The 22658-nt window shown below is 41.5% G+C and overlaps 1 protein-coding gene across 6 annotated transcripts in view; it reads left to right on the plus strand.

Annotated features, from left to right (window-relative positions):
* RNF175 (ring finger protein 175) overlaps positions 1–22658 on the plus strand; it is a 67646-nt gene that overhangs the window by 12074 nt on the left and 32914 nt on the right. For 5 of the 6 annotated variants that reach the window (XR_009490954.1, XR_009490955.1, NM_001193184.2 and 2 more), the window contains exon 3: positions 1093–1234. The exons of the other annotated variant lie outside the window; for it this stretch is intronic. Coding sequence is in view for 3 of the 5 variants with exons in the window: in NM_001193184.2 (NP_001180113.1) it covers positions 1093–1234 (142 nt within the window). In the remaining 2 variants the exon portion in view is untranslated. The remainder of the gene's footprint in view (positions 1–1092; positions 1235–22658) is intronic. 6 annotated transcript variants of the gene reach the window in all.

The raw sequence follows: 22658 nt of genomic DNA on the forward strand, positions 1-22658 counted from the left end.
CCAGATCACAGTCCCGGTCAAGCAGCTCTGCTCTGTAGGAGGTTAAACCAGGTGACTTGCTACTTCAGTGGTTTTATCTACCACTGTATAAAATTAAAAGCCCAACTAAACACGGAAGCATTTAGTCATCCTCTGAATGTTTGTGCCTAAGATAATACTTAGGCCTCTTCTTTCTCCTTATGATGAAAATAATTTCTACAACTCCGAGGTTTCCGTAGCCCCACAAATAGTATTCTCTCCATAGGCACCATCTCCTTTTACGTAAGAATGTTAGAAATTACTTGAAATTGCCAATATTTGATTGGAGGGCTTTTTTACTTTCAAAAATGGCAATTTCATATGATACAACATAATAGTAAGTGTTATTCTTCATATGAAAGTGAAAGTGTTAGTTTCTCAGTTGTGTCTGACTCTTTGCGACCGCATGGACTGTAGCCCGCCAGACTCCTCTGTCCATGGGATTTTCCAGACAAGAATACTGGAGTGGGTTACTGTTTCTTTCTCCAGAGGATCTTCCTGACCCAGGTATCAAACCTGGGTCTCCCACATTGAAGGCAGATTCTTTACCATCTGAGCCACCAGGGAAGACTATTGTTCATACAGATACAAATAAAATATCATATATATGTGCTCTACAGTTATAGAGCACCTATCTTGTGAGGTACAGAGAGATCATTATTTTAGATTTGAAAATGAGGAAACTGAGGTGCAGAGAAAATAACTGACTTTCCCAAGGGGATGATGTGGCAGATGGGAGGTTGGAACCCAGGTCTTCAGAGCCCACCAGTGAGCTTCCGTCCCCACTGCTCACCTTGAAAGGACAAGGCTGAGGCCAAAAGCACATGGGCAAGCTAAAGGCAGAGAGGAATTGGTTTCACTGACAGACTCAGGCTCCTCTTCTCTGCTGTCCCTTCCCCCAAGCCTGGGGGAAAGGGGGGAACTGAGAACTTAGGAGAACTTTGTAATCAAAGCTTCAGAAACCCCCAGTTTGAAATTCCCAATTGCTTCTCATGAGTCCTGCCTATTTTTCTTGTTTTGCTAACTGTCCGAGAGTTGAGGGCTTGTTCAGCTGACCGCCTTTGCTGGTTGCAGCCTGCAGCAGGAGAGGATGTACAAGATGCACCGGGGACACGAGTCCATGCACGTGGAGATGGTCCTGATCTTCCTCTGCGCCCTGGTCGTTGCCCAGATAGTGCTGGTGCAGTGGAGACAGAGGCACGGCCGCTCCTACAACGTGAGTCACCCCGGGGCCGCTGGAAGCCTGCTCCTCTTCCCAACACATCCCTCCTTTGTTACCACTTTGAAGGAAATGGTTTGGTTTAAGTCAGTGGCTCTCAGCCCCATGCAGTTTTGCCCCCGGGAGACTCTGAGCAACATCTGGAAACATTTGTGATTGTCACGCCTTAGCAGGAGGGAAGCAGGGAAGGGAGCGGCTACTGGCATGTAGCAGTAGAGGCCAGGGATGCCGCTCCACACGCAAGAACAGCTCCTCATGACAGAAACACCAGTGGTGCCACGGCTGAGAAACCCAGGCTTAAGTAAGCCTACTTTCCTTTTGGGCTGAACTGTTTCTGCCAACGGCCCAGGACAGGAGGATTAGGAATGGCAGAAACAAAAGGCTGAGGCTGTCTAACTTGGCTTCATCAGCATTAAACTGTCTTGGCGTGGATGGTTTCTGTCCCCAGGGGGGCGTGGAAAAGCAGGACCCTGTTGTCACAGACCCCTCCCACCCGGCACGCCCACTGGAACCTCCCCATCTCATAGCCTCAGTCGTGGCCTGGGCTTGTTGGACCTGAGACAGGCGCTGCCATGCTGAGAGCAGAGCTGCTCACTGCCCCGGGTGCAGCAGAATCAGCTGGGGGACTCGTCAAATGAGATGCCCAGGTCCCACCCCCAGAGTTTTTTCACTCAATGTAGGCCAAATAACTTGCACGTTGAACGAGTTCCCAAGTGGTACAGACGTTACTGGTCCAGGGATGGCACTCTGAGAACCAGCGATGCAGGCCTGAGAATGGGCTGGGTGGGGAGACGCTGGAGAAGGGCCCGCAGTTCACGCTGTCCATGGCCCTGGGTCTCAGACTGGTCACTGTGTCAGAAAACTTGCCTGTGACAAATGAAGTGCTGGCTTAGACAAGTATTTTATTTTCTTTCCGCCTATCATAAAAATTGTTTCCTACGTAGCATGGGACTGAAAAGAATTCTTCTAAGTTTCCTCTAATATGTAAATCTAAGTTAATTTTGACCATTTTATTTAGAAAGGGGAATCTCAGGAGATTTCCGTTTGTTTTTTAAACAAATGCATCCGTGTGCTGTCATGTCACCACTGTCCTGTAGATTAAAATGAACACCCTCTATATTCCACTTGAATGAATTTTCTTCAATGAAGGAGAGTAGGATCAAACCTCATTAGTTATTCTCTCTCATATCAAAGAAAAAGCCCCTTAAATATATGGTTTCCTTATCTTCAAAATGGAAATACCTAGCATAGAATTTCCAGAGTCCTTAAAAAGAAACCTGGATTCTTAAGGAAAGGGTTTGTAGCCCTGTTCCATCCTTCCTTTATAACTGATAATTACCTCTGAGTTGGTTTGAGTTCAGTTTCCACGAAGACACAGATGTGGATTTACTTAGAAAGAAATCCCCTTTGAAAGGAAACACCACATGAGCCAACTGACTTGAACTGTATCCCACCACTCCTCTGCCATTTTTATTTGGTGATTTTTGAGGTACCTCATGCTAGAAAGGATCTGTCCTCGTGTCTGATGAGGTTGCTCATATCGAAGCTGAAGCTGCCGCTGCCTCCACCACTGTGGAGCTTCACACGCTGGCTGCACCAGCGACGCAGCCGCCCATGAGCAGTCAGGGGCCCCTTGGAGGACTTGCTGCTGCTGGCGGTTCTGAGCCTCGGTGGCTGGCTACAGCTGTCGGCCGGCGGGAGTGGCCTCCCCAGGTGCTTCCCGATGCCCACTGCACAAGCTGTACTGCCCAGAACGCCTCTCCAGGGACCTTGCTTTTGCCTGTGCTCCGCCCCCCAGAACTGGGCTCCCGCAGTCACTCCCCTTCTCCCTGAGGCGCTGTTACTGTGTCCTGCCACACAGCTGCACTATTTTATGTCTCCTCAGATGTGCTCTGTGGTCCTGAGGATACCTTGGAGGTAACCAGGTGACTGTGATTGTTGCATCTCTTAGGGTGACCCATTCTGACAAAGCCAGGAGCCTAAGGATGCCTTCAGTGGTCAAGCACAGATTTGGGTCTTGTGGTGGTGCCAAAGGAACCGTTCTGGGTTAGCACAAAGATACAGCTGGCCTCTAGAATGTTCTCTACTTCTTTGCCCCTCATAGTCCATCTACTGTTATTGCATGGCCCCACAGGAACAGGTGGAGAGACCCTGTGTGTCTCTGATGACAGTCTAGGCTCAAGGTAAGAGCCAGCGTGTGAGGCTGACCATTCCCCTGCCAATGCTTTGGCTTCACCCCTTGCTCTGTGTATCTTCTTGGAGGTTCACTGCCAGAGCCGTCATCAGAACTCGGCCATCTCAGGAGCCCTTGGTGACATCTGCAAACACTGGGACTGGTAATAGTTCCCAGAGCGCCTGTAGCTGACTCCAGCACTGGTTTCCAGCTCTCTTACTGTGGTTTGCATGAACTGTATCCAAAAACCTGGATCTAACGGCCTATTCAGGTTAACATCTTTGGTATGAAATTTGATGGACATGTTTCCATAAAAGCTGACCTAAACAGCCTTGTCATCCAAAAATAACCCAACTTGTTTTTAACATATAACCTAACTTTTAACTTGGGCTTCCCTGGTGGCGCAAATGGTAAAGAATCTACCTGCAATGCAGGAGACCTGGGTTCGATCCCTGAGTTGGGAAGATCCCCTGGAGGAGGGCATGGCAACCCACTCCAGTATTCTTGCCTGGAGAATCCCCATGGACAGAGGAGCCTGGTGGTCTGCAGTCCATGGGGTCATGATGAGTCAGACATAGCTGAGTGACTAAGCACAGCAAGCATTTTTAACTTGTTTCTTTTGGCATTTAAGATTATGTAGGACCTACCAGAACTAGAGCTTTTAACATGTTTATAAGGTTCAGGAAGCTCCTGGCTCTTTTTACAAGGGACCATATAGTGAAGTTTTTGATGAAGTTTCATGAATTGATGCTGTAACCTTCACCAATACATTAATAATATATCATTATATATAACATATTAACTATAATTACTATAATATAGTATAATATAATAATATACTATAATAGTTACTCCATAATAATTATTACTATAAAATATATATGAAATACCATATATAAATTTATATGTAACTGTTACATATTATTACAGTTGTGATTAAGTGCTTTTTGTACATTATCTAACTTACCCTGGGAGGTGATAATTTTTACTCCCTTTGTGAAATATAGTTCAGAGAAATTAAATAACTTGGTCAAGGTCACATAACTAATTAGTTGCAGAGAGGAAACAAAAATCCAACCTCATTAGTTATTTTCTCTTACATCAAGGCTATTGATATTCCTTCAATATCTCTGAATCACACTTTCCTTATCTGCAAAATGTAAACACTGCAAATACGAGGAGCTTCCCAGGTGGCGCTAGTGGTAAAGAACACGTCTGCCAATGCAGGAGACATAAGAGACTCAGATTGGATCCCTGGGTCAGGAAGATTCCCTGGAGGAGGGCACAGCAACCCACTCCAGTATTCTTGTTTCGAAAATCCCATGGACAGAGAAGCCTGGCAGGCTACGGTCCCTGGGGTTTCAAAGAGTCAGACACGACGGAAGCAACTTAGCACGTCATGCACATAAGAGCCCACCTTCCAGACTCGGGACTGAGAACATCTCCCTGTGAGAATTTCTAGATGCACAGTGAATGTTCAGTACCATCAGTTGACTCTGAATGCATTCAAGGGCTATGACTTGTAAATAACATTTGTGTAAATTTAACCATACACTGTAAAAGCAGTGTACTAATAAAAGAATGCTTTTCTGAATGCTTTTGTAAAGCTAAAGTGAATACCACCCCTCCCCCATTAATCTACATTCTCCATTAGGAGACTTGAATGTAATGTTTTTTTCAGATATCACATCTGTGTATCCTGCCTTGCCATACCCCCCTACTCTGCCATCTGCTTTGTCTGGGAGTGTTCCCTGGACTGGTTCTATGAGATGTATTTCCAGGAATGAGGGGCAGGCTGTGAAGAGAAGAGCCCTGGCTTAGAAGTCAGACAACTCTAGTTGCTCAGCTTACCACAGTGAGCCTCAGTTTTCTGATCTTTAAAAAGATGGCATTTTTAAAAATAGGAAGGCCTCCTGGTTTCAGCTCTGATACATAAAAAGCTTGAAATCATCACTTGCTACAAGGGAAAAAGCTGAACAAGCTGAGTATCAGTGACTTCTCCTGGACTTATCAGAGAACTGAGGTCATAGGAAAAATTGTTGTTGTTCAGTCGCTCACTTGTGTACGACGCTTTGTGACCCCATGGACTGCAGCACGCCAAGCTTCCCTGTCCTTCTCCATCTCTCGAAACATGCTCAGACTCATGTCCATTGAGTCCATGATGCCATCCAACTATTTCTTCTTCTGTTGTCCCCTTCTCCTCCTGCCCTCAATCCTTCCTAGCATCAGGGTCTTTTCCAATGAGTCAGTTCTTCACATCAGGTGGCCAAATTATTGGAGCTTCAGCTTCAGCATCAGTCCTTCCAATGAATATTCAGGGTTGATTTCCTTTAGAATTGACTGGTTTGATCTCCTTGCAGTCCAAGGAACTCCCAAGATCTTCTCCAGCACCACAGTTCAAAAGCATCAGTTCTTCGGTGCTCAGTCTGATATCAACTCACATCTATACATGACTACTGAAAAAAATCATAACTTTGACTACGATTATACAGACCTTTGTTGGCAAAGTAATGTCTCTTCTTTTTAATATGCTGTCTAGGCTTGTCATAACTTTTCTTCCAAGGGGCAAGCATCTTTTAATTTCATGGATGCAGTCACCATCTGCAGTGATTTTGGAGCCTCCCAAAATAAAATCTGTCCCTGTTTGAATTGTTTCCCAGGAAAAGCCATCACCCCTAAATCTGGAAAAACAGATGCATGTAGGGAATCATAACCAAGATCTGCTTATTGGGAACAGAAGCTGCCAGAGCCATAGACTGGAAGAAATGCTCAATGGGTAACTTGGAAGAATTGCTGGGAGCAGAGTTCTGGCCAGTGTGAGAGCGGGAACCTCCAGGGGCCACAGTCTTAGGGACCCCTCATATTTTTGTAGATTTTACCTCCTGGAACCCCAACAGGTCTTCTCATGGTAAAAAGCCAAGGAAAATTTTTGTGTTTCCAACAGGCTTGCAGGGGAAAATTAATCATTTTGAATAAGTGTTCGCCACCACAAAGGCCTAAGAATTTATCAGAGCCTTAGCCGATAAGAGAAAGCCGATAAGATAAGAGCCTTAGCCTTAGGAGAAAAAGGGAAATGACCCAACCCCAGGCCCTTCTAGCCTTCCTGTCTCACCTAATGGGAAAACAAAAAGTTCAGAAACACCTGTGAAGGTCATATTCCAGGGATGGAGCTCACTGAAAGATAAACACAGAATGATAGAATGCTTCCACTGCCTCCTGGTGGACCCCATCATCTGGTGTCCAGTATAACAGTGCATTATGGCTAAAAGGGCTGCAAGCCACACAAACTACAATGAGTTTTTAGGGAAACCAAAGACGAAAAGAGAGACACAAACAAGTGTACTAATGGAAATTGAAGAGTCTGACACAGAGCAAATATCAAACATAGTCCCACTCCTATGGGCTAGTCCAGCCAGATTAACACAGAACCCCACACTAAAGGTTCTTAATACCCAAATAAGAGCCTGAATAAGAACTTCTCAACGAAAAATTACAAGTCATGCTGAGAGGAGGAGTTCAAGACTGGTTCAAAAGCTAGTTCTTTGAGGAGATCAATAAATTTAATAAACCTCTAGCCAGTTAACCAAGAAAAGTAAGAGAGAGAATATATATTACTAATATCAGAACAGAAGAAAGGATCATTATTACTGATCTCATGGACATAAAAGAAAATAAATTAATATTATGAACAACCCTATGCCCACATATAGACTAATTCCTTGAAAAACTCAAACTATACCACAACTCACACAAGGAGAAATAAATCATCTGATTAATGTCTGTTTTTAAAAAGTGAATCAGCAATTAATAACCTTCCAAAACAAAAAGCACCAAGTCCAGATGATTTCACTGATGAATTCTACCAACTATGTAAGGAAGAAATGATACCAATTCTCTACAATCTCTCCAGGGATTAGAAGCAGAGGTAATACATCAGAATTCATTCTTTGAGGCCAGCACTTCAACCTAATACTTCAACCAGATAAAGATATTATGAGAAAAAGAAACTCTAGACCAGCATCTCTCATGAACATAAATATAAAAATCCTAAACAAAATATTAGCAAATTGAATTAAACCATGCATGAAAAGAATTATACACCATGACCAAGTGGAATTTGTCCCAGGTAGGTAAGGCTGGTTCAACAATTAAAAATTAATTTATGTAAGCAACCACATCAAGAGGATAAGGAAGAAAATTTACATGATTATACCAATAGATGTAGAAGAAGAATCTGACAGGGTCCAACACTCATTCATATAAAAACTCTCAGCAAACTAGGAATAGAGGGAAACTTTCTCAACTTGATAAGAATATCTACAAAATCCTGTCCTAACCTAACATACTTAATGGTGAGAAACTGGATAATTTCCTCTTAAGATACGGAAGAAGGCGAGAATGTCTCCTCTCACCACTCCAGTTCGACATTGTACTGGAAGTCCTAGCTTTAGTGCAATAAGACAAAAAAAGAGGAAATAAAAGGTATATAGATTGGGAAGGAAGAAATAAAACCATCTCTGTTTGTGGATGACATGACTGTCTATATGGAAAACTCCCAAAAAATCAACAGACATTTCCTGGAATTAATAAGTGATCATAGCAAGGTTGCAGGATACAAGGTCAATATGAAAAAGTCAATTACTTTCTTATATGCTAGCAATGAATAATTGGAATTTGAAATTAAAACACAATATCATTTACAATAGCACCCAAAGAAGGAAATACTTATTTATAAATCCAGCAAAATATTCACAAGAGCTATATGCAAAAACTGAGAAGGTCTCAAGTCAATGTAAATATAATCAGTGTTCCTGGATCGGAAAGTTCAATACTTTCAAGCTGTTGATTCCTTCCAACTTGATCTATAGGTTCTGTAATCCCATTCAAAATCCCAGCAAACTGTTTTGTGAACATTGACCAACTGATTCTACACTTCATGTGGAAAGGCAAATGACCTAGAATAGACAGCACAACAGTGAAGAACGGTGTTGGAGGACTGACACTACCCTACTTCAAGACTTACCATAAAACTGTAGTAATGAATACAGTGCGGTTTTGGTGAAAGGAAGAACACATAGATCAATGGAAAAAAGGAGAGAGCCCATAAATAGACCCCCATAGATATAGTCAACTGATCCACGATAAAGGAGTGAAGGCAATTCAGTGGAGCAAGGATATTTTTACTTGGTACAAGGATACTTTTACTTTAAATGGTACTGAAAAAATTGATCATTCATATGCAAAAAATAATAATAATCTAGACATAGAACTTGGAGAGGCAATGGCACCCCACTCCAGTACTCTTGCCTGGAAAATCCCATGGACGGAGGAGCCTGGTAGGCTGCAGTCCATGGGGTCGCTAAGAGTCGGGCACGACTGAGCGACTTCACTTTCACTTTTCACTTTCATGCATTGGAGAAGGAAATGGCAACCCACTCCAGTGTTCTTGCCTGGAGAATCCCAGGGACGGGGGAGCCTGGTGGGCTGTCATCTCTGGGGTCACACAGAGTTGGACACGACTGAAGCGACTTAGCAGCAGACATAGAACTTACATATTTCACAAAAATAAACCCAAAGTGGATCATGGACCTAAATGTGAAACTGTAGAACTTTCAGAAGATAAAATGGAAAAATTGATGAGTTTTTAGATATAACACCAAAAGCAAGATCCAGGAAAGAAAATATTGGTAAGTTGGATTTTATTTAAAGTAAAAAGTGCTCTGTGAAAGATTCAGTTAAGAGAATGAAAAGACAAGCTACAAACTGGGAGAAAGTAATTATAAAATACATGCTTAATAAAGGACTGCTATTCAAAATATTCAAAAAAAATTCAAATATATATTCAAAATATACTTAGAGCTCAATCATAAGAAAGCAACTCAGTTAAATGGCAAAATATCTAAAAAGATAGCTCATCAAGATATACAGATGGCAAATAAGCATATGAAAAGAAGCCCATCATCATTTGTCATTAGGGAATTACAAGTTAAAACAATAACTTGCAATTAGTTACTAATATAAGGGTATTATAATGGCTCAAATCTAACAATACCAAATGCTGACAAGGATGTGAAGCAGCAGGAACTCTTTGCAACTCCCACTGAGTGGGAATGCAAAATGATAAAACCACTGTGGAAAGCAGTTGGGCAGTCTTCCACAAAGCTAAATGCATATTATTTATATGCATATAAATATATGTATATATTTATAAATATATTATTTATAAATAACATTATTTATATAGTATATTATTATTATATACTATAATAATAATAATTATTATAGCAAGGTTGCAGGACACAAGGTCATAGTATATTATTCACTAGGGATTTACCCGATTGAATTGAAGACCTACCCTCACACAAAAAGCTGCATGAAAATATTTACAGCACCTTTATTCATAATCACCCCAAACTGGAAACAATCCAGATGTCCTTTAAAACAGGGATCCTCAGCTCCCACGATCTAGTGTCTGAGCTGGAACTGATGTAATAATAAAGAAATGAAGCGCACAATAAATGTAACGCGCTGGAGTCGTCCTGAGATCACCCCCACCCCCTCCCACCTTCTGTCCATGGAAAAACTGTCCTACATAAAACCAGTCCCTGGTACCAAAAATCCTGGGTTCTGCTGCTTTAAAATGTGGCTAAATGAGCAAACTGTGGCACCTCCGTACAATGGAATGTTGGTCAGCAGAAAAAGATTTAAGCTATCGAGTCCCAAAAAGACACGGAGGAACAAGCCAATATGAAAAGGCTACATACTGATTCCAGTTACATGACATCCAAATGCAAAAGCAAACAAAAGAAGCTGCTCAGGGAAGGAAAAGGATAAGTCTGCTGCTGCTGCTGCCAATTCGCTTCAGTTGTGTTCGACTCTTTGCGACCCCATAGACAACAGCCCACCAGGCTCCCCTGTCCCTGGGATTCTCCAGGCAAGAACACTGGAGTGGGTTGCCATTTCCTTCTCCAATGCATGAAAGTGAAGAGTGAAAGTGAAGTCGCTCAGTAGTGTCCGACTCTAAGTGACCCCATGGACTGCAGCCTACCAGACTCCTCTGCCCAAGGATAAGTCTAAGCAAGTGAAATGGGTATTTTAAGGCCATAGAATTGATCTGTGTGGTACTGTAATTTTGGATTCAAGACATTATGCATTTGTCAAACCCCTTATGATTATACAGTGGAACTGAGAAATAGATTTAAGGGCCTAGATCTGATAGAGAGAGTGCCTGATGAACTATGGAATGACGTTCGTGACATGGTACAGGAGACAGGGATCAAGACCATCCCCATGGAAAAGAAATGCAAAAAAGCAAAATGGCTGTCTGGGGAGGCCTTACAAATAGCTGTGAAAAGAAGAGAAGCGAAAAGCAAAGGAGAAAAGAAAGATATATAAGCATCTGAATGCAGAGTTCCAAAGAATAGCAAGAAGAGATAAGAAAGCCTTCTTTAGTGATCAATGCAAAGAAATAGAGGAAAACAACAGAATGGGAAAGACTAGAGATCTCTTCAAGAAAATCAGAGATACCAAAGGAACATTTCATGCAAAGATGGGCTCGATAAAGGATAGAAATGGTATGGACTTAACAGAAGCAGAAGATATTAAGAAGAGATGGCAAGAATACACAGAAAAACTGTACAAAAAAGAGCTTCACAACCCAGATAATCACGATGGTGTGATCACTGACCTAGAGCCAGACATCCTGGAATGTGAAGTCAAATGGGCCTTAGAAAGCATCACTACGAACAAAGCTAGTGGAGGTGATGGAATTCCAGTTGAGCTATTCCAAATCCTGAAAGATGATGCTGTGAAAGTGCTGCACTCAATATGCCAGCAAATTTGGAAAACTCAGCAGTGGCCACAGGACTGGAAAAGGTCAGTTTTCATTCCAATCCCAAAGAAAGGCAATGCCAAAGAATGCTCAAACTACCGCACAATTGCACTCATCTCACACGCTAGTAAAGTAATGCTCAAAATTCTCCAAGCCAGGCTTCAGCAATATGTGAACCGTGAACTTCCTGATGTTCAAGCTGGTTTTAGAAAAGGCAGAGGAACCAGAGATCAAATTGCCAACACCCACTAGATCATGGAAAAAGCAAGAGAGTTCCAGAAAAACATCTATTTCTGCTTTATTGACTATGCCAAAGCCTTTGACTGTGTGGATCACAAGAAACTGTGGAAAATTCTGAAAGAGATGGGAATACCAGACCACCTGATCTGCCTCTTGAGAAATTTGTATGCAGGTCAGGAAGCAACAGTTAGAACTGGACATGGAACAACAGACTGATTCCAAATAGGAAAAGGAGTACGTCAAGGCTGTATATTGTCACCCCGCTTATTTAACTTATATGTAGAGTATATTATGCGAAACACTGGACTGGAAGAAACACAAGCTGGAATCAAGATTCCCGGGAGAAATATCAATAACCTGAGATATGCAGATGACACCACCCTTATGGCAGAAAGTGAAGAGGAACTCAAAAGCCTCTTTATGAAAGTGAAAGTGGAGAGTGAAAAAGTTGGCTTAAAGCTCAACATTCAGAAAACGAAGATCATGGCATCTGGTCCCATCACTTCATGGGAAATAGATGGGGAAACAGTGGAAACAGTGTCAGACTTTATTTTTCTGGGCTCCAAAATCACTGCAGATGGTGACTGCAGCCATGAAATTAAAAGACGCTTACTCCTTGGAAGGAAAATTATGACCAACCTAGATGGCATATTCAAAAGCAGAGACATTACTTTCCCAACAAAGGTCCGTCTAGTCAAGGCTATGGTTTTTCCTGTGGTCATGTATGGATGTGAGATTTGGACTGTGAAGAAGGCTGAGCACCGAAGAATTGATGCTTTTGAACTGTGGTGTTGGAGAAGACTCTTGAGAGTCCCTTGGAGTGCAAGGAGATCCAACCAGTCCATTCTGAAGGAGATCAGCCCTGGGATTCCTTTGGAAGGAATGATGCTAAAGCTGAAACTCCAGTCCTTTGGCCACCTCATGCGAAGAGTTGACTCATTGGAAAAGACTGATGCTGGGAGGGATTGGGGGCAGGAGGAGAAGGGGACGACAGAGGATGAGATGGCTGGATGGCATCACTGACTCGATGGACGTGAGTCTGAGTGAACTCCGGGAGTTGGTGATGGACAGGGAGGCCTGGCGTGCTGTGATTCACGGGGTCGCAAAGAGTCAGACACAACTGAGCGACTGATCTGATCTGATCTGATCTGATCTGACTGAACTGTGTAGCACAAAAAGCAGACCTAAAGTATGCAAATTTTAAAAAATCATTTTGGAGGTTGGGGAATCCCAGGGAGAAATGCAGATGGTGAAGAGAAAGTGCATCACAAGTTTATGAAACAACCTCATTGAAGGAAATTAGGGGGAAATGTGCTGTTCTGGGTACCTTTGGAAACCTTTGCTTGTTTGTTCAGTCACTAAGTCATGTCAGATTCTTTGTGACCCCATGGAAGCATGCCAGGCTTCCCTGTCCTTCACTATCTCCCGGAATTAGCTCAAACTCATGTCCATTGAGTCGGTGATGCCATCCAACCATCCCATCCTCTGTCACCCCCTTCTCTTGCATCAGAGTCTTTTCCAATGAGTCGGCTCTTCCCATCAGGTGGCCAAAGTATTAGAGCTTCAGCTTTAGCATCAGTTCTTCCAATGAATATTCAGGGTTGATTTCCTTTAGGATTGACAGGTTTGATCTCCTTGCTGTCCAAGAGACTCTCAAGAGCCTTCTCCAGCACCAAATTTCAAAAGCATCAAATTCTTCAGTGCTCAGCCTTCTTTATGGTCCAGCTCTCACATTTGGTCCAGCTCTCACATCCATACATGACTACTGAAAAAACCATAGCTTTGACTATACTGAACTTTGTCGGTAAAGTAATGTCTCTGCTTTTTAATATACTGTCTAGTCTTGTCATAGCTTTCCTTCCAAGGAACAAGCATCTTAATTTCATTCCTGCAATCACTGTCCACAGAGATTTTGGAGCCACCAAAGACAAAATCTGTCACTGTTTCTACTTTTTACCCATGTATTAGCCATGAAGTGATGGGACTGGATGCCATGATCTTAGTTTTTTGAATGTTAAGTTTTAAGCCAGCTTTTTCACTGTCCTCTTACACCCTCATCAAGAGGCTTTTTAGTTCCTCTTCACTTTCTGCCATTAGAGTTGTATCATCTGCATATCAGAGTTTGATGATATTTCTCCTGGCAATCTTGATTCCAGCTTGTGATGCATCCAGCCCAGCATTTCACATGATGTTCTCTGCATATAAGTTAAGTGAACAGGGTGACAGTATACAGCTTTGATGTACTCATTTCCCACTTTTTAACCAGTCCATTGTTCCAGTTCTAACTGTTTATTCTTGACCTGCATACAGATTTCTCAGGAGGCAAGTAAGGTGGTCTGGTATTCCCATCTCTTGAAGAATTTTTCATAGTTCATAGTGATCCACACAATCAAAGGCTTTAGCATAGTCAATGAAGCCAAAGTAGATATTTTTCTGGAATCCCCTTGCCTTTTCTATGATCCATCAGATGCTGGCAATTTGATCTCTGGTTTATCTGCCTTTTCTAAAGTCAGCTTACAAGATACGATGTTGTACACATCTGGAAGTTCTCAGTTCACATACTGTTGAAGCCTGGCTTGGAGAATTTTGAGCATTAGTTTGCTAGCATGTGAAATGAGTGCGATTGTTCAGTAGTTTGAACATTCTTTGGTATTGCCTTTCTTTGAGATTAGAATGAAAACACCTTTTCCATTCCTGTAGCCACTGCAGAGTTTTCCAAATTTGCTGGCATATTAAGTGCTGCACTTCAACAGCATCGTCTTTTAGGATTTGAAATAGCTCAGCTGAAATTCCATCACCTCCACTAGCTTTGTTCTTAGTAATGCCTCCCAAGGCCCACTTGACTTCACACTCCAGGATGTCTGTCCCTAGGTGAGTTGACCATACCATCATGGTTATCTGGGTCATGGAGATCTTTTTTATATAGTTCTTCTGTGTATTCTTACTACCTCTTCTTGATATCTTCTGCTTCTGTTAGGTCTGTACCATTTCTGTCCTTTATTGTCCCGTCTTTGCATGAAGTGTTCCCTTGTATCTCTAATTTTCTTGAAGAGATCTCTAGTCTTTCCCATTCTATTGTTTTCCTCTATTTCTTGCATTGTTCACTTAAGAAGGCTTTCTAGTATCTTCTTGCTGTTCTCTTGAACTCTCCATTCTCCTTTGCCTCGTGCTTCTCTTCTTTTCTCAGTTATTTGTTAGGCCTCCTTGGACAATCACTTTGCCTTCTTGCATTTCTTCTTCTTGGGAATGGGTTTGGTCACCACCTCCTGTACAGTGTGACAAACCTCCATCCATAGTTCTTCAGGCATTCTGTCTACCAGATTTAATGCCTTGAATTGACTTGTTACTTGTTACCTGCAATGTGTAATCATAAGTGATTTGATTTTGGTCATACCAAAATTTATGTTTGAATTTTGCAATAAGGATCTGATGATGTGAGCCATAGTCAGCTCCAGGTCTTGTCTTTGCAAGACAAGAATATAATCAATCTGAATTCAGTATTGACCATCTGGTGATGTCCATGTGTAGAGGCTTCTCTTGTGTTGTGTTGTTGGAAGAGGGTGTTTGTTAGCCTTTGCCTGTTACTCCAGGTATCTCTTGACTTCCCACTTTTGTATTCCACTAACCTGTGATGAAAGGGCATCTTGTGTGTGTGTGTGTGTGTGTGTGTGTGTGTGTGTTAGTTCTAGAAGGTCTTGTAGGTCTTCACAGAATTGTTCTACTTCAGCTTCTTTGGCATCAGTGGTTGGGGCATAGACTTGGACCACTGTGATGTTGAATGGTTTGTCTTGGAAACAAATTGAGATCACCCTACCTTTGGAAACTAGAGGAGTCCATAAGATGAAGGCAATAGGAGCTGCACGTGATCACTTGTTGACAAGGTTGTTTCCCATGGGCTATGGGTTAAAAAATTTTGATGGTCCTATTTATGTGTACTGGGATGGACAACTCTGTAAATCAGTGAAAAATGGCAGGAGTGGGAGTTTACAGATTTTTTTTAAAAGCGGAGGAAGTTAGGAAAGAAGTAGGAAGTACACACAATAATATGTGTGAACACCTTTGTGCCCAGAAGGTATTATTATTTTACATAAACTTATGCCCTGAAGGTATTATTTATTATGCATAAAGTATTATTACTTTCACATTATTTCCTGCATAATTTGAACCGTGTTCTTCAGCAGCAAGAGACAAATCCAAAAGCTCAGAACTTTTTCAGATACAGTTTTTAACAAATGTGTCTGTCTTCTGAAGTGCTCATTTAATTCTTCTAGACAGGTTCAGTTGTATTTCTGTAGGAGCTGTGTACATCAGAGCAGCTTATCATAAATACCTAAAGCAAAGGAAATAGGTTATTAAGAAAATAAAGTTGATTAGCCATCTGTATGTCTTCTTTGCAGAAATGTCTGTTCAGGTCTTCTGCCCACTTTTTGATTGGATTGTTCATTTTTCTGGTATTGAGTTGTATGAGCTGCTTGTATATTTTAGAGAGTAATTCTTCATCAGTTGTTTGTTTGCTATTATTTTCTCCCATTCTGAGGGTTGTATTTTCACCTTGCTTATAGTTTCCTTCATTGTGCAAAAACTTTTAAGTTTAATTAGGTCCCATTTGTTTATTTTTGTTTTTATTTCCATACTCTAGGAGGTAGGTCACAGAGGATCTTGCTGTGATTTATGTCAGAGAGTGTCCTGCTGATGTTTTCCTCTAAGAGTTTTATAGTTTCTGGTCTGAGATCTAAGTCTTTAGTCCATTTGAGTTTATTTTTGTGTATGGTGTTAGAAAGTGTTCTACTTTCATTCTTTTACACATCGTTGACCGTCATCAAAAAGTCTACAAACAATAAATGCTGGTGAGAGTGTGGAACCCTCTTACACTGTTAGTGGGAATTCAAACTGATACCGCCACTATGGAGAACAGTGTGGAGATTCCTTTAAAAATTAGGAATAAAACTACCATATGACCCAGCAATCCCACTACTGGGCATACCCTGGGGAATCCAGAATTGAAAAAGATACATGTACCCCAATATTCATTGCAACACTATTTACAATAGCCAGGACATGGAAGCAACCTTGACAGATTGAATGGATAAGGAAGTTGTGGTACATATACACGATGGAATATTACTCAGCCATAAAAGGAACACATTTGGGTCAGTTCTAATGAGGTGGATGAACCTTGAGCCTATTACACAGAGTGAATAGGCTATGTCTATCCACAGAAAGAGAAGGACAAATACCATATATTAATGCATATGTACAGAATCTAGAAAGATGGTACCAACGATCCTACGTGCAAGGCAGCCAAAGGAGACACAGATGTAAAGAACATTCTTTTGGACTCAGTGGGAGAGGGAGAGAGCCGGTTGATTTGAAAGAATAGCATTGAAACATATGCATTCCCATGTATAAAACAGTAAGCAGTGTGAGTTTGGTGTGTGACTCAGGGCACCCAGAGCCGGTGCTCTGTGACTACCTGGAGGGTCTGGGCGGGGAGGGAGGTGGGGATGCTCGGGATGGGGGGACACAGGAATGCCTACAGCCAATCCATACTGATGTGTGGCAGAAACCACCATAATACTGTAAAGTAGTTGTCCTCCAACTAAAACAAATAAATTTTTTAAAAAGAAAATATACCGTTAACTGCTCCTAGGTGATGCCAAAACATGTGAGTAGAAAATAGGAAAGGTCTGATATTTTGTTTGAGATACTGCTTAATATCTGAAAGTTTCAGACACATTTTTCTTTATTTATTTATTTTTTGGTCCTTTTTTTTAATTGTGAGAAAACATATATAAGATGAAATTTAATGTTTTAAAATATACAGTTCAGTAGCATTACAGACATGCATGTTGTTGTACCAACACCACCATTCATGTCCAGAATTTCAACTTCTCCAACTGGAACTCGCAACCCATTAGACAGTAACTTTCCATTCCCTCCTTCCCATCCTTGGCAATAACCATTCTACCTCTGTCTCTGTGAATCTGACTACTCTTGGTATCTCATATACATGGAATCCTACAGAATTTGTCCTTTGCCCCTGGATTATTTCATGTAGCTTAGTTTCTTCAAGAATCACTTACATTGTGGCACGTTTCAGAATTTTTTTTAAAGGCTAAATAATGTTCCATTGTACGTATAGACCTAGAACTTTGTAGTTTTCCCTCACAGAGATCTTGTACATATTTTGTTAGATTTATACCTAAATATTTTGTTTCCTTTCTTCTTCTTTCTTGGTGCTAATGTAAATGGTACTGGGTTTTTAATGTTATTATTATTTTTTCTTCTTTTCATTTCTCGGTTTTTAATTCTAATTGATTACTTATCTATAAGAAAGCTATTAGCCAGCCACTGCAGCCTTAATTTGATGCTGCACTTCCCCTCCCTAACCATCCTTGGTTCAAGGCAGCACCGAAGGAGTCCAACCCCCATAACCAAGAGCATCACTTCCCCCGCAAGAAGCCCCAGGCTCCCACACACCTGCGGGGGAGCAGTTGGGCACTCTCAGTCTAAAGCAATCTCTCTTGTGCCAGGTTCATGCTGAAATGTGCAGAAACAGGTGAACACCCACCCAGTAATGAGAGAGGGAAGTTTAGGGGTCCCCGCCTAACATGCTCAGATACTCAGTTGTGTCCAATTCTTTACGACCCCATGAACTGTAGCCCACCAGACTCCTCTGTCCATGGGATTTTCCAGGCAAGGATACTGGAGCAGGTTGCCATTTCCTTCTTCCAAACATATTTTTAGCACAGTATCAACTGAGCATCTGGATATTTGAATTTTTCTCTCTGCAGCTGCTAGTGTTGATATGGTAGAAACAGAGGCAAAGCCTCAAAGTTACATTACTTCCAAATGCTTTTAACAGCATTTAATTAAAAATAAAGTTTCATTCAACAGCACCCTCTCCACCTTCTTTTATGTATCCTATTTTTCATAGCTGTAAGAAATGGGGGTGGGGCACCAAAATAGAATTTTTCTACTGCTCTTCAAATCAGTAGAAAGCTTGATGACGAAATACACAGAATTTTGTCTTCGAACATACTGTTCAGTTCAGTTCACTTCAGTTGCTCAGTTGTGTCCGACTCTTTGCGATCCCATGAATCCCAGCACGCCAGGCCTCCCTGTCCATCACCGACTCCTGAAGTTTACCTAAACTCATGTCCATCAAGTCGGTGATGCCATCCAGCCATCTCATCCTACTGTTAACTTGCCTCAATACACAGGCAAATACTTTGCCACAGACTGAAAATTTGCTCTATTTAAATCAAACTTACTCCTATTAATACTAGCTGTGAAACACTAGAACATATTATTGTACCAGTAAAGTACTATCTGTTCGAATCTTTTAAAAATGAGACAAGACACTAATATATCCATAGTTGCATTTGCAGGTGTGCTAACTCACTTCAGGCGTGTCTGACTCTTTGAGACCCTGTGGACTGTAGCCCGCCAGGCTCCTCTGTCCATAGGATTCTCCGGGCAAGAATACTGAAGTGGGTTGCTGTGCCCTCCTCCAGGGGATCTTCCCGACCCAGGTACTGAACCTGTGTCTTCTGTCTCCTGCATTGGCAGCCATGTTCTTTACCACTATATATGTGTGTGTGTGTGTGTGTGTGTGTGTGTGTGTGTGATATACATATATATATATACATATAGCATATATATTGTGCGCTATATATATATATGCAGAATCGCCTTTAAGAATTTAAATGGCAAAATCAAGTCAATTGACTTGAAGATAGAAATATGGACCCAGTGAATTTCTGAGAGCCCTTCATATGCCAGGATTCCATACTTTTACTTGTTTGAACTGGTAGCAGCAGTATTTCCTGGCATCAGGTATTCTCATGATACTTTTCAGCTCCCCTCTGGGCACACCTCTGCTCTGCATCCAGCCCCACCCATACAAACACATACAGACACACGCACAAATGGTTGCAGATAGTTTGGGATTTGCAGTGCAAACAGCATCACATGACTTTCTTTTCCCTTTTTTTCTCTCCTTTCACACTGTGTGAGTCATTCAACATTCTGTACAACTAGACAAATGAAAAGATTCCTTTGTTTTGACATAATTAGCAGCTCTTTTCATTTGCATTATGTGCAGGGCTACAACAACAAACACGGTGCCTTTCAGCAGCATCTTAGTCGGGAAGTTGCTCCTGCCGTGATGTGTGGGTGGGGAGGGCAGGGTGATGCGATCCAGATGCATGGGCTGCCCTTCGCCAGGAATGCAGATGTGTTTCATCCACGCGTGCCCGGATGCTGACCCCTCTGGCATTATTAATGTGTCCCAGCTGCCAGGCTTCCTCCTCTGCGTGTACGCGCCTCAGTGTCACATATTTCGTGTGCTTACTTATGAGCCACGACATTCCTACATTTCACATGTGGCAGTTACTATTAAAAATGAGCAGGTCTAACTCTTCTGGAAATTGATAAAGAATCTTTTAAATTGCTTTGAAATGTGGCCATCATTTCAAAATGACTTCTCATGCAGTTATTGAATTCATAATGCAAACTTCTGACCTTTCCCCTTGCATGTTGAGAAAACATGGCTCTGAGTATTCCACTTTAAAGATAGTCAAGAAGTTAATATTTGCATACATAATACATCATAATGATTTTTTACTTTCCTTTTATTTCTCATCTCCAAGGCCTATTTTTAAAAAGTAGCATGTCTATAAATTGAACATTGTTATTTATTGTTAATTAAATCCAGGCATCAAGTAAGAGAAATTTGGCATCTTCTAGAAATGGGTCAGACTTATAGCTCTACAGGGAAAGAATTAGCTTTATAAAAATATAATCCAGTCATTGCTTCAAACTATAGTTAGAGCATAGTACCACTGATTAGAGGAAATAGATTAATTTTATAAATTTTGACTTATAATCTAAAGTATAAAATATAGAAGCATGATAGTTTCTCTAAATTAAAATGAACTGAATCTTATTCATTTTTTTAATTCATCATTTTACAGGGTAAATGTAAAGGTGAATCATAACTTAAAGCAAAAAGATGAAAAATGCAAATGACAGATGATCAGATTTTGAAAGATGGGGTTCATGTCCATTTCCTTCTTTAATGCCAGAATAATGAACTTAAAAAAGCCAAAAGCTATAATTTACCATAGATAACAATCTTGGTGATCAGTTATAAGAAATGAATGACCTAAATACTGAGGAGATTTTTTTGAGGGATTGCACACTGTCATTATCAATAGTAGAGTCAGAGACTTCCCTGGCAATCCAGTGGCTAAGAGTTCCCTTTCCAATGCAGGGGGCGTGGGTTCAATCCTTGGTTGGAAGCTAAGATCCCACAGGCTTCAGTAAAAAAAAAAACAAAATATAAAACAGAAGCAATATTGTAACAAATACAAGAAAGACTTTTAAAATGGTCCACATAAAAATCTTAAAAGTTGTTGCTGCTGAGTGCTAAAAGAAACATATCTTAAGTCCTGGTTACCTAGCATGTGGTTTCTGGCCCTCATGAAAACTATTCTGCTTCCTTCAGTAAAACTTGTTTTACCTGTTTGGATACATATATACATATTTATCTCAGTTTCACAAATAAAGGTGCAAACTCATCCATTAGCTTTGACCATACCTACAAAATAGGATGGAAAATGAAAGCAATGATCTGATTAATTCAGGCAGAAGTAATGAATATTTACTCTTCCCTGAAAGTACTGCCTGAAATTTATAAACAAAAAAAGTATGTTGTAAGATATCTTTTTCTGAACTCTCCAAACAGTTACTTCAGATTTTCTCCAAGTATAAAAAAAGCAAGATAAAGTGAAGTCACTCAGTCGTGTCCAACTTTTTGGGACCCCATGGATTGTAGCCTACCAGGCTCCTCCATCCATAGGATTTTCAGACAAGAGTTCTGGAGTGGGTTGCCACTTCCTTCTCCAGGGGGTCTTCCCAACCCAGGGATCAAACCCGGGTCTTCTGCATTACAGGCAGATTCTTTACAATCTGAGCCACCAGGAAAGCCCTTCACTGTGTATATTTTTGTTCAAATGCATATGCTATGTCATGCTGTGCTTACTCACTCAGTTGCGTCTGACCCTGCAACCCCATGGACTGTAGCCTACTGAGCTCCCGCTGTCCATGGGGATTCTCCGTGCAAGAATACTGGAGTGGGTTGCCATTCCTTCCTCTCAAATTCACATATATAATAACAATTGTAGTGTTCTTTGAAAGAAGATTTCAGTTCAGTTCAGTCGCTCAGTCATGTCTGACTCTTTGCAACTCCATGGACTGCAGCACACCAGGCTTCCCTGTCCATCACTAACTCCCAGAGCTTGCTCAAACTCATCGAGTTTGTGATGCCATCCAACCATCTCATCCTCTGTTGTCCCCTTCTCCTCCTACCTTCAATCTTTCCCAGCATCAGGGTGAGTCTTCACATCAAGTGGCCAAAGTATTGGAGTTTCGGCTTCAGCATCAATGCTTCCAATGAATATTCCTAAAGGACTGATTTCCTTTAGGATTGACTGGTTGGATCTCCTTGCAGTCCAAGGGACTCTCAAGAGTTTTCTCCAACATCACAGTTCAAAAGCATCAATTCTTCAGCACTAACCAGTCCATCCTAAAGGAGATCAGTCCTGGGTGTTCATTGGAAGGACTGATGCTGAAGCTGAAACTCCAATACTTTGGCCACCTGATGCAAAGAGCTGACTCACTGGAAAAGACCCTGATGCTGGGAAAGATTGAGGGCAGGAGGAGAAGGGGATGACAGAGGATGACATGGTTGGATGGCATCACTGACTCAATGGACATGGGTTTGGGTGAACTCCGGGAGTTGGTGATGGACAGGGAGGCCTGGCATGCTGCAGTTCATGGCGTCACAAAGGATCAGACACGACTGAGCGACTGAGCAGAACTGAAGCTTTCTTTATGGTCCAACTCTCACATCCATACATGACTACTGGAAAAAACATAGCTTTAACTAGACAGACTTTTGTTGGCAAAGTAATGTCTCTGCTTTTTAAAACGCTGTCATAGCTTGTCTTCCAAGGAGCAAGTGTCTTTTAATTTCATGGCTGCAGTCACCATCTGCAGTGAGTTTGGAACCCAAGAAAATAAAGTCTGTCACTGTCTCCATTGTTTCCCCATCTATTTGCCATGAAGTGATGGGACTGGATGCCATGATCTTAGTTTTCTGAATGTTGAGT

Source organism: Bos taurus, chromosome 17 (genome assembly GCF_002263795.3).
Source record: "Bos taurus isolate L1 Dominette 01449 registration number 42190680 breed Hereford chromosome 17, ARS-UCD2.0, whole genome shotgun sequence".
Taxonomy (NCBI): Eukaryota; Metazoa; Chordata; class Mammalia; order Artiodactyla; family Bovidae; genus Bos; species Bos taurus.